Source organism: Lonchura striata, chromosome 2 (genome assembly GCF_050655825.1).
Source record: "Lonchura striata isolate lonStrDom1 chromosome 2, ASM5065582v1, whole genome shotgun sequence".
Taxonomy (NCBI): Eukaryota; Metazoa; Chordata; class Aves; order Passeriformes; family Estrildidae; genus Lonchura; species Lonchura striata.
Window position 1 is genome coordinate 47,616,493 of NC_140704.1, and position 14,561 is coordinate 47,631,053.

General features: G+C 38.3%; 1 protein-coding gene across 8 annotated transcripts in view; it reads right to left on the reverse strand.

Moving 5' to 3' along the window:
• Window positions 1-14,561, reverse strand: part of ELMO1 (engulfment and cell motility 1) — a 302,881-nt gene that overhangs the window by 176,945 nt on the left and 111,375 nt on the right. For all 8 annotated transcript variants that reach the window (XM_085573345.1, XM_085573347.1, XM_021553298.4 and 5 more), the window contains 5 exons: window positions 13,021-13,172; window positions 12,091-12,169; window positions 8,395-8,445; window positions 6,866-6,988; window positions 5,440-5,571 (listed from right to left, as the gene is read on the reverse strand). In XM_085573345.1, the coding sequence (XP_085429471.1) occupies window positions 5,440-5,571; window positions 6,866-6,988; window positions 8,395-8,445; window positions 12,091-12,169; window positions 13,021-13,172 (537 nt within the window). The remainder of the gene's footprint in view (window positions 1-5,439; window positions 5,572-6,865; window positions 6,989-8,394; window positions 8,446-12,090; window positions 12,170-13,020; window positions 13,173-14,561) is intronic.

The following is a 14,561-nucleotide window of genomic DNA, read 5'->3' on the forward strand; positions in this document are numbered from 1 at the left end:
GGGCAGGGGCAGGACACAGAGAATGCCATGAATATGAGAAAGGGGGAAAAAGAAGATCCCAAGTGAGCATAAGGAAATTACACACACCAGAGCTCTACTAGGTAGGTTGAAGAGGTCAGTAGTTAAAGGCTGGAGTCATTTGAGTTTGTTCCTCTCGCAGGTAATGATTACGAGGTATTAATTACATTATTGAAATTATTTTCCAGATAACCTCCTTTCAGCAGATTCAAGGGGCTCTATCTGGGGAATATATCAGGATGTCAAGGAGGTTACTGTGGACAGTCAGATAATGAGCTATTCTAAGAGACAATGAGAAGCAGCACTGAAGAACCTCTGAGAAAGCTCTTAGTTTTTATCTGCTACTTGTGCTACTTGGATACTGTGCTGTACAACAAGGGATTTTTGAAAAAGTTAAATATAAAAGACTTAAGATAAAGCAGATTAAAGATAAGTAACTAAAGATATAACAAAGTAGCCACTCATCTGGGACATACAGAAGAGAAAAAAATACAAGTCAGAAAGAAATCTCAGAAGCTCCTTAGGTCTATATTTTGCCTAAGGCATGCTTTAGCTAACTCTAAACTGTTTCTGAAGCTTCTTTCTAAAACTTTTTGGACAAATCCTCCAAATATCTGTTCTGGTGTGCTTCTCCTTATATTAGAAAGTTTTTGCAATGTCTAACAAATCAACTATGCGGTGATTTAAGTCATCCATCTAATTATTCATGTCTTACTTCAGACTGCTCTAAGCAACCTTGATTTTTGGTGGTTTTTTTTCTTTCACACAGTCCTCACATGCTTTGTTTCCTGGACTCACCATTGTGAAATATACAAAATGTCATATAATAATAATAATGAAATACATTCATTATTTCCATAATGAATTGACCTCCATCTTTAAAGTTGAGGCAAATTTTGTCCCCATCATTCCAATTAAGTATCTCTCCTATAAATGAAATGCCATCACTGCCTTTTACCTTACACATGATCTCCTCCCTCTCAGCATTGGCACACACATTGAGATTTCCACAGTATTCAAGCTGATTGGCTAAAAAGGCAATCTTTTAAAGTCAGCTCTTGTAAGACATCTCCCTCCTCACTGCAGGAGCCTCATCCTCTGCACACAACCTGCATTCATTCAGTCCATAAGCCATTGCATAGTTTCCTGAAATAATACAGTGTTATATATGATATCTAAAAATGCAAAAAATGGCCTCAACAGTTCATATATTCTGAAAATATTTTTCCAGATAAATCCTAGCTTAACATTTAACTTTTTTAGTGGCTACCTCACACAATCTCTCTTATCTTCACCAACAGACAAAATATGAAATGAAGATTAAATTCTTGCCAGGGGTCCTAAATGCACACCACTGCTCTTTGTATGACTGCATAAAATTACATTAATTCTGTTTGTGTAATCCAAAAAGTCATTTACTTTGTGAATGACATGGTGATTCTTCCATCACTGCTTCCCATGTTCATCAGAAGATTTCTTCAGCATATGTTAACTTTCTTATACCACCACCAATATCCTGAAAGTTAAGCCCATGGCTGTCTTTTAGAGAACATCCCACCATTCTCAATTCCCCTTTAAATTGTTACCTTTTATCAGACAGTTCCTTACTTATTTCTTATCTCCTTCATTAATCCACATTATATTTTGCTACACTAGCAAATTCCAGTATAGCACAGCAAAATTACGAAATCACTCACTTTCTATGTTGGCATTTTGTATTTATACAAACCATTTATATTTAATTTAAAAAAAATCAAAACAAAACAAACAAAAATCCTCAGAAGCTCTACACACTGAAAACTTAAGAAAAACCATTCTAGGATGTGATTATTGGATGCTTTTTCCAATATGTTAAGTTTCTTATCATTTGTTCAGAGCTGCCTATAAACACATTCATTACAACTTCTCAATGACAGTAGTACCTTTTAAAGAATTATGATGAAAATATACAGGATTATGAGTTTTTTTGTAATTATTTTCCACCTCAATTACAGGAATTAAGCTTACTCAAATACAAGGGGGAGTATTCAGGCTATTTAATTTGCAACTGACTCAGAAAATAATAAATAATTCAACAGGGTAGAGTGTATCCCAGATCTCCTAATTGGGTCATCATTTTTGTTGCATTCATCAGCATTTCAATAATTCTCACAACTATCTCATCTGAAAATCTCTTTACTCGGTCATCACAACCATCTGGTGAGGTTCCGTGGTTGCTTTAGCTGAATGCAGGTTTCTAACTATGCAGTTTTATAAATTATATTGTAAGCTTCTGAAACCACGTCTGGACTTTGTCTTTTTTTGATATTACACTTGTAGTGGTGCAAGGCTTTTTGATGTGGCTGAGAAAAATAAACAGGATTCTTTCATGTCCCATACAAAATGAGAACAAGCAGTCCAGGAACAACTTAATAGCCAGACATGGCTTTACTCTCTCCCTTGAAATTAATATTTAATCAGCTCAAGAAACTGGCTTCCTGACCATCAGCACCAGTGGAATGATGACAGCTTTCCTAGTCAGACTCTTTCTGGAAGGTTCCTTGTGCCACACAAGGCACACAAGGCTGAAGCAGACAGGAGACAAACCTCACACTGATCATGATCAGTTTGCTAATGTAACCCTCTACCTGCAGCTGGAGAAAGCACTGAAGACATTTTATTGAAAAGAAGCAGATGGGGTGAGGGCAGGTGGGAGTCAGAACACTGCCCATGTAAGAGACTGGGGATGAGCAGCCAGGTTTCACAAGAGTCCTGCTCCCTTTCCCAGCCCTGTGGGGAAGGTAATACTTCTCTTCAGCTGTTAAAGAGATTTGTACCCAGTGTCACCTGGACTCTTAACTCAAAGTAAAGCTTCTGTACAAGAGTAGACAAACTCTCCTCACAATTCACTGTTGACATTTTTATTATTTGTACTTTGCCCCATCATACTGCTAATAGAATAGCCTGTCTCCCATTAAGACTCTTGCTATGATGCTTCTTTCACAGTGTCCTTTCACATATTGCTTCTTATCTCCCACTATGCTTCCCTACATTTTCTTCATGGCTTTAATCCCAGTTCCCATTTCCTCCTAAACTTTGTTCCCAATCCCCTTTTGAAAGGCTATCATAATCAAACTGTAAACAGTGCTGAAGTCACCCTTGACTACTGCCAGAGTGTTTTCAGTAGGCTTCCCAATGAAAAGCTTAAATGGGAGTAATGAAGCTGAGGGATGAGTCAACATAAAAAAAAAAAACAAAAAACAAAAAAAAAACACAAAAAAAACCCAAAAACAAAAACAAAAACAACACTCTCACTGAGCTTCAAAGGCTCCTTCAAAGCACTAGTTTTGCTATCATGCTCGCAACCCCAAAATGCCAAGTTCCTCACTTGAGGAACTATTTACTTGATTACTCCTTACAGATAGAACAGCACTGATCCAGTGGTAATTTTTTCCTCATTCATCAGTAATGAAAACAGCTAGGAGAACACAGAAAAGCTCTACTTAGTTCCTTTGTGGTTTTGGGAGAATTGAGCCTTACGCCACACAGCTGGGCACAGCACTCAAGCTGCACAGCAAGCTCTAGTTTGCACCAAGAGTGCTGAAAACCTCTCTGTCTGTAATTTTGGCTACTGTACAATATTCAGTGTATATCTGCTAGGCCAACAGGATGGTAATGAATCACAGGAGATATGAAGCATACCATTTTACCTAAGGAGAAAGAAAACTGCATACTAACCTAGGGTAAGCAATAAATCCAGATATTAATTCACACTATGTGTGCACGCTCTGTTTCCAGAAGGGAAAGAACACACATTATTTGTTAATATAAATGTGTGCAACAGTTCAGCCAGATCATGTTCTGCTCCCCAGCATGGTTTTAGGCAAGCCCAGAACTCCAATTGATCTGATTAAGTCAGGGTAGAAGAGATTGTTCATCCACTACTCACAAATTGAAGGACTTTAAGCAAACAAAACACAAAATCCTATAAGGGAGTCCATAGACTCATACCTCAGATTTAATATGTTCATAAGTCCATATTATTGCTAACAAACTACAGGGACTTCATAGGGCTGTCACAGATCCATTAGGCAATGCCTCTTCATCCAAGATATCATTAAAAGTTAGATTCTAATGGTGGCATGTCATGCAAAACTACATGCTTAAACTCCAGGTAGTTATTTCTTCAAGCTAGAATCATGGAATTGTTTAATTGATAATTGATTCCAACTGCGCTATGATCACCACTAATCTATGCACCTAAGAGCCACATCCACACATCTTTTAAACACCTCCAGGGTCCATGACTCAACCACTTCCTTGGGCAGCCTGATCCAATGCTTGACAATTCTTTCCATTAAGAAATTTTATGGAATACCCAATCTAAAACTATCTTGTCCTGCAACTTGTTACTTGGGAGAAGAGACTGACCTCCAGAGGGCTACTACACTCCTTCCATGGAGTTGTAGGGAGCAATGAGGTCTCCCCTGAGCCTGCTTTTCTCCAGGCTAAACACCCCCAACAACCTCAGCTGCTCCTCATCAGCCTTGTGCTCCAGACCCCTCACCTGCTTTGTTACCCTTCTCTGGACAAATTCCAGCACCTCAGTGTATCTTTCTGACTGAGCACAGTACTCGAGGTGTGGCCTCACCAGTGCTGAGTACAGGGGCACAATCACTGCCCTGGTCCTGCTGGCCGCACTGTCACTGATCCAGGCCAGGATACCATTGGCCTTTTTGGCCATTTGGGCACACACTGGGCTTCAACTTCAGCTTGCTGTTGACCAGGATCTTTCCCTTTGAGCAGCTTTCCAGATACACTTCCCTAGGGGTTTGGATCATTGCTGGGGTTGCGGGACCCAGCACTTTGCCTTACTTAACCTCATACACTTGGCCTCAATTATCCTCCACACACTCCAAGTATCTCTAGAATGTTTCCTCTCTGCTGTATCATATTTCCAGCTGACAGCTGGTAAGGTCAAAGTACCCTGTGAGAACAAGGCTTAGAGACCTTGAGACTTCTCCCAGATGCTTGTGGAATATTTTGCCTGCTTCTTTATCCTGGTTGGGTGGCCCATAACAGACTCCCATAATGAAATCCACCTCACTGACCTTCTTCCTTGTCCTTACCCATAAACACTCAATCCTATTGTCACCATTACCAAGCTCAGGGCAGTCAAAACACCCCGTAACATACAGGGCTACACCACTACCTCTACTTCCTTGCCTATCCCATATAAAGAATTTATAGCCTCCATTCCAACACCCTCACTTCTGCTAAAGTTGTCACTTGGAGTTTGCAGGATTTTTGGGGAAGGGCAGGAAAGTTATTCCCTTTGAGGAAATAGCCAGAAGACGAAGTAAGAGAAGAGACTAATGAAAAGATAGACTATAATGGATGCATGCACTCACTTTCAATGGACTATCACACAAAAATACTCACAATAAATCCAAGTTTTTTATAGTCTCGAGTATACATAGATTTCCGTTTCTCCATACTGCCACTGCTGTTGTTAGGTTCAGATTCGGCATCAAATGCAATTCTTCTGAGTTCAAATATGATATCCCGCTGAGCCTATGTTAAGGTTAAAAAAATTGGTTAAAATAACTGATCTGTCACTTAATTAAACAATACCATAGAAAGTGTTTCAAAACACGGTATTCCTGCCCACTGCCCAAAGTTTTTGTCTGAATTCCCTACTTCATACTTGGAGAGACAGTCAACAAGAATGATCTCGTGGTTCCCACTTTCGAAAGTCCTCATATTTATGAGATTCACACATAGGTACTTAAGTGTTGACTTCCAGAAGCAGGACCTATATCAGCAAAGCCTCTGATTACACAATTTTAACCACAGAAGCCAAGATATCACACATATTTCAAATTAAGCTGGTACTTAAGCACCTTGCTGGATGAACACAAAATGACTCAGCACTCTGCATTTATTTTGGTAACTATCCATTTTTGCTACCACAGAAATAGGTAAGAGAGGAATTACTGCAGCTGAAAATGTCTCAAGACAGTGATAACTACCCTACCAGAAATATTAACAATGCTGTGTTAGTCACTCTGTATTGAGATATGCACTAATTGACTGCATGTATATTCCCAAGAGTCAAATTTTTCCATCTCAAACTTTGGAAGCATAAGGTCCTACAGCATGATGTTACTTATGTTTACAACTATCTCACTTCTCACCCACCTTCTCTTCTCCAAATTATTAGCAAGTCTTAAGATAACTTCAGCTTAAAATAAGGTTCTTCCTCGTACAGGGCCTAAATGAAGGCCACAAAAATTAAAGAAAAAAAATGCATTATCCCTATGACACATCAACCCTATATTTAAATGTCTTTAATATCTTAGGGGAGTGTCACTTTTTGCACAATGAACAATATCAAAGTCAATGTCTGCACACAGTGAGCAATAAACAAATGAAGTATTTTATAGGTTCCCAGTAACAAAACCAGGGTTTATTGTTACACAATTTAACATCAAGTCTAGCATGCCACATAGTTTTAATGCAAACATTTAATTTAGCTCTACAGAAGTACTTTTAGAAAGGACCATACATCTCTAGTGCTTCTGAGAGGGGCACAAAGGAAACAAATGCTGGACAGCTGCTCAGTTTCTGCTCAAGAAGACAGAAAATTCAGTTCATGGTGAATTGCCTGGCCATTTTGTTGCACTTTTGCACAAGGAATGAAAGTGCATCTTCTTACAACCAGAAAACATAACCCAACTTCACAGATGGAGAAAATGAATGACTTAGGTTCCTAGCAAGTGTTTTTTTTCCCTCCATGAAGAGCTTTAGGTACATCAGTGAGGAGTTATTGTCATCCTACTAAGACCAGATCATGCCAGATACTTACTTGATCTTGTGGATCCATTTTTGTCATCATTCTGTCTTCCAGAAGGTTAAAGGTAAGTACTTGCAGAACATATAGCTGGTGTGCCATTTCATTATTGATGGCCCTCTGTGCCCTGATAACATGCTGCAAAGAAAAAGAGACTGACTTTGGTGAATCAGAAAATTGCAGTACATGCACTCAGGTGTTTTCATTGCTATGTATGTGCTTGCTATTCAGTAATGTTTGCTACTTATTTTACAAATGAAAAAAAACCAAACCCAAACAGCCAAAAGAACCTCAAACACACACCCACCTCCACCCCTGAAAATCAAATCAGGACTAGCACTACTGACTGAGATACTGTTTAAATAATTTAAGGAGAAAGGACTTTATACTAGCTAGAGTCTGTGCCTATACTGAGAAGTAGCATTAAAAAAAAACAGTACTAGGAAGTCACTTCAAAAAATAGAGATCTGCATATCTGCATTTTATTTTTTTTTCTATTATATTAGGATAATATTTAAGAAAGTAGGTGTCTGAGCAGAAAAGTATTTGGGCTGCAAACACAGCCAGAGAACACAGTGAATAGAATAGCAGGGCTCAAGAGAGAGCCAGCATCACACCACAATCCTGCTTCTACTAGACAACTCCAATCTGTATGAGGAAGACTGCTTAGAAATACATTAGTATATGATGCCCTATATGTGCAGAATTATCCCATTCAGAAAGCAAACACAATACTAATGGGCAATTTAAAAATCCCTGGTGTGCCAAAAACACCAAGTAGTTTTATATGGTAAACAGACCCAGGCTTCTAAACACAGCAAAGGACATAAGGAAAGAGTCATCAAGTGGGAGCTGGATATGTCAACAGATGTTGTCCAGTTCCAGAGAATAATAGAATCTGTCTGCCAAAAGGCACTGGAGCATTTTATGACAATAAATAAACACCTAAGAATATTATCCTTATGATCTTTCCAAACTTCTTAAGAACTCACCCAGTGTAAAAACATGCCTTCTGAAATAAAATCTGGGGGTTTTATATGCATCAGTGAAATTATGATAGCAAATGAGAAAGTGTGAGGGGTTGTTTGTTGTTCAGTTTGTTTTACATTCACTAGAGAGAAAGATTTTCCCTCATTCCATTGAAGACGTAATCTACTCACATCAAAGGCAAAATCCCTGATTTTCTATGATAGCAGATGCAGGTCTTCAATATTATATACATTAACTATTAGATTTAATTTATTCTTCTTGTGTGCAAATCATGATGAATTTTGTCAGTCAAGACAGAATAATCAAAAGAATCAAAAAACACAGTGTTTTCATGAAGAAACCACGATTTCTGACTTAGAAAATAACCCTTCCAAAAAGGAGTTTTGAACTCATTCAACCACCATTCAAATCTTATCTTCTATATTACAAGGCTTCAAAACATATCAAAATACAAAGGCAGTTAAAATATATTAAGACAAGACTTATGAAAACCAAAAATGGAGTCACCTTTGCTCTCCCCTACTCGACAGTAACTTTGACAACCATATACTTACCGTTAAGATGATGGAACGAAGCTGCTTTTGTGCCAAAATGTTTGCCATTTCCTAATTTAGTAAAAAAAAAAAAAAAAAAAAATTAAAAATAGCCAGAAGCAGGTATTTTAATGACATAGCTAGAAAGACACACTGGCTTAAAAGGTCTTACATTTCTGCATCGTTACTTATAAATGAAAGGAAGTTGCATATCAGCATTATAACTGTATGCATTATTTGGGGGATCACAAAGTCAAAATACCATGAGAAGAGAGACCAAGATAGTACATCACAAACTGAGGGCTTTGGTGATCCATAACCCACAGTGAAAGACTTCAGAAGAGACCTCTGTGGGATCAAGAGAGTATTTACACGCTTGTTCAAGCACAGCTATCCCCCATAAACAATACAGAAGGAAGCATGGACTGGAAGCCAGTCAGGACTTTAAAACAAGATGTCAAATAAAATGCTTATTTACTCTGACATTTCAGCTGTTTTAAAATCAAGTGCTCTAACTTCCATTCAATAAATCAACCTACGACTTAGTACTGTTTCATTATAACAAATGATAATTCTCCCCTGTATTTTAGTAGCAATGTCGGCATTGGTCCACTCTTTTGTCTTACATTAACTTGTTTTTCTAGACCTGTCTGAAATCACTATCAAGGTGAATATGTTTTTCCTTTAATGCTTAAGCAGCTAATCCCAACTGTCCATGCTGCAAACTGTCCGACAATGCATAGGAGGGAATATTTTACACTTACCAAGCATGAGTCTAATCTTAACCACACCTACAAGAGCATGCCCTATTTTTAAGTTCCATGAGTTTTTCCATTACTATAGAAATGTGTGTGTCTGTGTGTATTAGAGATATGCTTGCACATGCAGTGCATTCTTGCTGAACTTTGTGAGTGCTGAAGACTAATGTAGAATAAATACTAGTCACTTTTATATAAAAAAAAATCCCCCAGAAGACAGGAAAACTGAGAGTATAACATTAAACATACAAAGGATGGATGACCAAAACACACCTGCAGAAAAAGTGTAAATAAAGCAAGTTTTAGTCAAGAACTTGCTCAGAAAAAGAAAATAACTCTTATTGTGAGATGGGAGGCAGTCAGAGATGTTGAACTCTTTTCTTTGTACCAGGTAAAGCGTTCTGCAACAGAACATGGCAGTGATAAAACAGGAGCAAGGGACCAAAGACAAGAGAAACTCAGCTTCAGGTTTCAAGCCTTTTCTCGCTGCACAGGTTTCAATTGCACGTAACAGCAAAAGAGCAATCAAATGGGTGATATAGATGGTTCCACCTCTCCCAGAAATGCGCAAGTGAGCTGTAGGGGGAGTGCCAGGCACATGATATACTTCAGTGTTGCTTGGAACAGACTGGTCGGATTTTTGTCAAACTATGTATCCACTGCCAAAAGATTAACAGGTGCAGAATATAAGATGGTATTTCTGCATTCAATGCAAAGAAAATTATGAAAAACAAACTATTCTAATTACATTTTAGAAGATTATCAAATTGTTACTTCTTTCTTATAGCTGTCATTTTAAAAGCTGTTATCGAGATACTAGGTTTTTTGTCACTGAACTAAAATTGATTCAAGCAACAAGCTTTAAAAAACCTATTATTGCATCAAAATTAACTTTGTCTTCAAAAAGGCTATATTAGCAGCTAATAAGCTGCCTCTTCTAATATAAGTGCTGTCCTAGCTGATGAGAACAAGAATTATCTGACCAAATTTGCCATCTCATTTCCCATAGCAACATCTCTGCAAAAAATGCAGACAAATGAGAAGGAAGTGTTTCAAACATTCACAGTATCATTTCAATGCTCAAGCTCTCAGCTCTTTCCCAAAAGACTTTTTTATTTTCTTTTTTTTATTAATAACCTAGGTTTCTCTAGATGATTTGGTCCTTGACAGGGGCAGAAGAAGCAGAGCAAGCACAGCAACCAGGGAGTCCTCATTAAAAAGAAAAATCTCGGACTTCTTGGGTTTTACGTTACAGAAACAGAGAGACAGAAAAAAAAAAAAGCGAGGGGAAAAAATTCAGACAGCAGTGCCAATTTAAATCCCTTCCTTAATTGCAGAGCAGCCATCCACATCATGCCTGTGAGCCAGCAGCAGAGAGGGTGCCAAAGTTCCCAGAGTCATATGAGTTTTGTTGCAGCTTCTCACTTCTAACCATATTAAGTAATGAGTGCTGAACGTTAACTTTTGAGTGCCCATCACCAGATAATTGCATGAGACTACATCACCTCAGTTCATTGTCTTAGAAAGACAGAGTTCAGTAAGTGCCATCTGTTAATGCTATTTGGAAGGCAATGGACACCTACCTTCTCTATTGTATGGTTTACTAATTAACCACAAGACAGACATAAAGAGAAACCTAACACATTCTGACTGCAGGTTCTGGGTTATTAAAGGCTGAGGAAAAATTTCTGCAAGTGTCAGAGCTATTACCCTTCAAAGCCAAAGCAGATCATTATCTCCTGATGATCATAAACTCAGTGACTAAGAGTTCTGTGTCACAGCAGCAGGTACTACAGGTGAAGTCTGTCTGGCTCACTGTCAGCCTCACTAGGTGGTTATACTGTTGGCAAGATACAGTTTTGCTTGCTGGCAACACACTGTGTTACTTGTCTGTCATTCAAGGAACACAAGCCCACTGATTAATACTTTTCAAAGAAACACAGCAGCAACTATTCACAAATGCAAAAAACAAAATATTTTTGTTTCTTACAAGAATATATTATAAATTTATGCCAAAATTGAAAGAAAATATTTTATTCTAATTTTTAGTTATTATGTGACCAGTTATAGAAGACTGTATTGGAGGAACAAGGAAAAAAGAGAGGTTGAGGGGTGGAAGAGCCTTTTTTCTTAATTAAACCATGGTTACTCTTTTCCTGTTTTCAATATTAAAACTATTTTTAAGAACAAGAAACAAAACCCAATACCAACCAAACCCCCTTGAAAAACCCTCATTAGTGCTTTGATGTTTGTTTAAACAGTCACCAGCATCTAAAAATGTAAATAAATCTAAGGAAAGTCCTTTTTAGAACTGATCAGCAAATTTCGGTGAACTTGTTCTGGACAGTAACAGTATGTCACTACAAGAATTATCATCACTGTTCCCGGTGACAGAAATGTTAAATAAATAAATGCCTGAATCTGTTTTGATACAGCTAGTAACTTCATAAACATGGATAAAACTTCCCTATTTCATAACACTTCACATTCCATCCCCACTTAATATCAAGTAGCAATCTTGAAATATTTTCTTATATCTGGCACTAAAATAGCACACTATAAAAGTCATGAAATGCTTACACAGCAAGATATTTTTGTTTTCAAAAGAAACAAACTTTTTAATAAAAAATCTGGGGAAAAACATGGTACCAAAAAATAGCTTGAGTTTACAAGCTGTGCTGGCAAAGAGTTCAGTACAATAAATATTACAGTCAGCCACAGTCAATATGGTTCATATGAGGTCACAGGGAACTACAAAAGCATGGAAGAATGCTTAATCCCTCCTAATACTGGTGCAAGATGGAGGTAGCACCATTAAAATGAATTATATCCCAGCAAGAAAAAACAGAACTAGTTTCAGTTTGAATTAACTGCAGGAAAAGTGTGATGGGACAACTGCAGGTATGAATATGAAACACTTTTTCTCCTATGCACAGGTATACAACCCCCATCAACTTACCTGTCTCTTGTCATCTGGTGCTTTAAGGAAGAGTGCATTTATTACTGCAATGGTGTATGTCTGGATTTCTTGGTCTGTCCTGTTTGGAACAATGTTGTAAACATGAGAGAAGAACACAAATGCATATGAGCTGTAGAAACTGATCTTCCAGCTGCATTTCTACAGGTAGAAGTGGAGGAGCTGCTTGCCCTTCATGTTAACCATGTAAGTTAGGTAACCAAGGCTGGTCATGACCAGGCTTTCTTCATTACTGAGAGAGAGATGATGTCCCAAATGGAGACTCAGAATTCAGAAAAGGTGGAATGAACTGAATGAACTACTCCTTGAACTGCCATTGACCCTCCACTGATCATAGCAAGAGTCTGATAACTGGTTCCCATCAGCTGCACAACAGCTGGAGATAGGAAGAGAAATCTTCCCTAAAGGCTTCTGGAAATGAACCTGCTGGTATTAAAGCTTTTCAGGTGCATTGAAAATGTCCCAGGTGGGAGACTAGCATAACTATGCACAGTACATTATTCTATGCTACAAGAGGCAGCTCACATCCATTTAAGCACTTCACATCACTATTTAGGAAAAAGCCCTTCCCTTTTCAAATATACATTCAGCAAAAGTTGAGCAACTTTTGTCTTCCACACTTCCCAGAGTCTAGCAAGCAAGACAACCCCATCTGTATGCTAATTAAGTATTTCATTACCACAGGGTGCTTTTCTCTCCATTCCCCACTTCCAAATACATAGGTAGCTTATAGAAAAACAAACAAACAAAAAAATAAAACACCCCCTAAAACCTAATGACCAGGCAACTCCAGAAAGATTGCTAACCATTATGCAGTCACTTGTAGTGGAGGCAGGAATCATAAAGGAGGTTGCTGGTCTTTATGCTACTGGCTTTTCTCCAAATTTTCAGGGGAAAAAAATAAGCACTCACCCCTGCAGATGTGGGATTAGCTGCCCAATTGTGATCTCCTGTGCTACCTTCTGGTACAGGTCATGGCTATTGAGCACCATCGACTCCAGGATTGCCAGCGACCGTTGCAAGATAGAGATGTCCGATGCAAATTTGTTCACGTAGCTTGCTATCTACAAATATAATCATTCCGAGAATTTGCATCTTGTCATGAAAACAGGGAAAGGTAAGAAAGAAAACTGCCAGTGTGGTTCAGAAAGGCATTAGGATAAAAGGTAGTCTTGTCCACATTCCAGTTATAAGTGAATACCTGAAAATGATCAATTAGGTACAGCATATACCATCAAACAGCACAGTGGCACAGGTTCTACAGGTGGCTCAAGTCACCAAATGTTACGGTCAATATTCACCTGACTAATATGTATGTTTCATCACTACATTACAAACATGATAGAGCAGCATTAAAAAATTAAACAAGTCTAATTTTTTTGTAGAAAACTTTGCTAAAAACAAGGAAACAAGTTCTCATTTTCTCCAGAAAATCTGGTACCGGCTAAAAATATCTAGGCTTAAGGCAAAAGAGAAACTTATAATCTAGCTTTCTGGCAAAACACAATTTAGAAAAACATGCCTTTTTCTTCTGTTTGCTGTTACCCATAATGCTGAAAGCTCTTTCCAGGTTACCAGTTAAAACTGTTGATGATCAGGAAAACTGGTTCCATAACTGTCTAGAGTTGATCTTTTTGCTAATAACCTTCCCTTTCACTACAAGTTACCACAAGCAAATGGCACATTAATTAAAACCAAGTTTGACCTCTGCTATTTTGCAGTGTGGCAATGACAAGCTGCACACTCGTCTGCAGAGTCAACACAGCTGTGCAGTAAGATGTGGCAACATGCGCTCTCCAGCAGGCTGCCCAGCCCATGCACCCTGCTTCCCGGGAAGAAACCTGCCTTCTGCTGATGCAGACAGCGAGAACTGCAGGCGTTGTCTTCAAATACACCAACACAGACAAAATGAAAGGCACCGAGAAAGCACAGACAGAAATGTAGTGTGAACACAGTTACGTGTTCTCTACAGCCAAGTAACAGACTACAGTGGCCCTGTCTCAAGTCTGATATGTTCCTTCCAGAAAATTTCACACATCTCTTCAGTATTCCTGCTACAAGCCACTACTGTAGTCATAATTTGTTTCCAATTCTGGATGCTTGCTGAAACCTAAGAATTGTTTCCCTTTAGGAGGAAGAAAGGCCTGTCCTATGCTTGAAAAAGATGACCAGCTGCCTATAAAATCACATTAAAAATGTTGACACATGGACAATGGCATAGTTTTGCACTTGTGACATTATAAATAGTACTGAAGGAGAAAAACACCCAACTTTGGCTGGAGACAAGAAAGAAAGAGGGACAGATTTTTCTTATCTATTACAGCACTTTTCTTTTTGCTGTTTGCTATGCTACTTGGTTTGCATTACCACAGCAGGAACATCCTACAACGAACAAAATTCAATTCAGTGAATATACATTTACTTTACTTTCTGTAAATAACCAAGCCATGAAT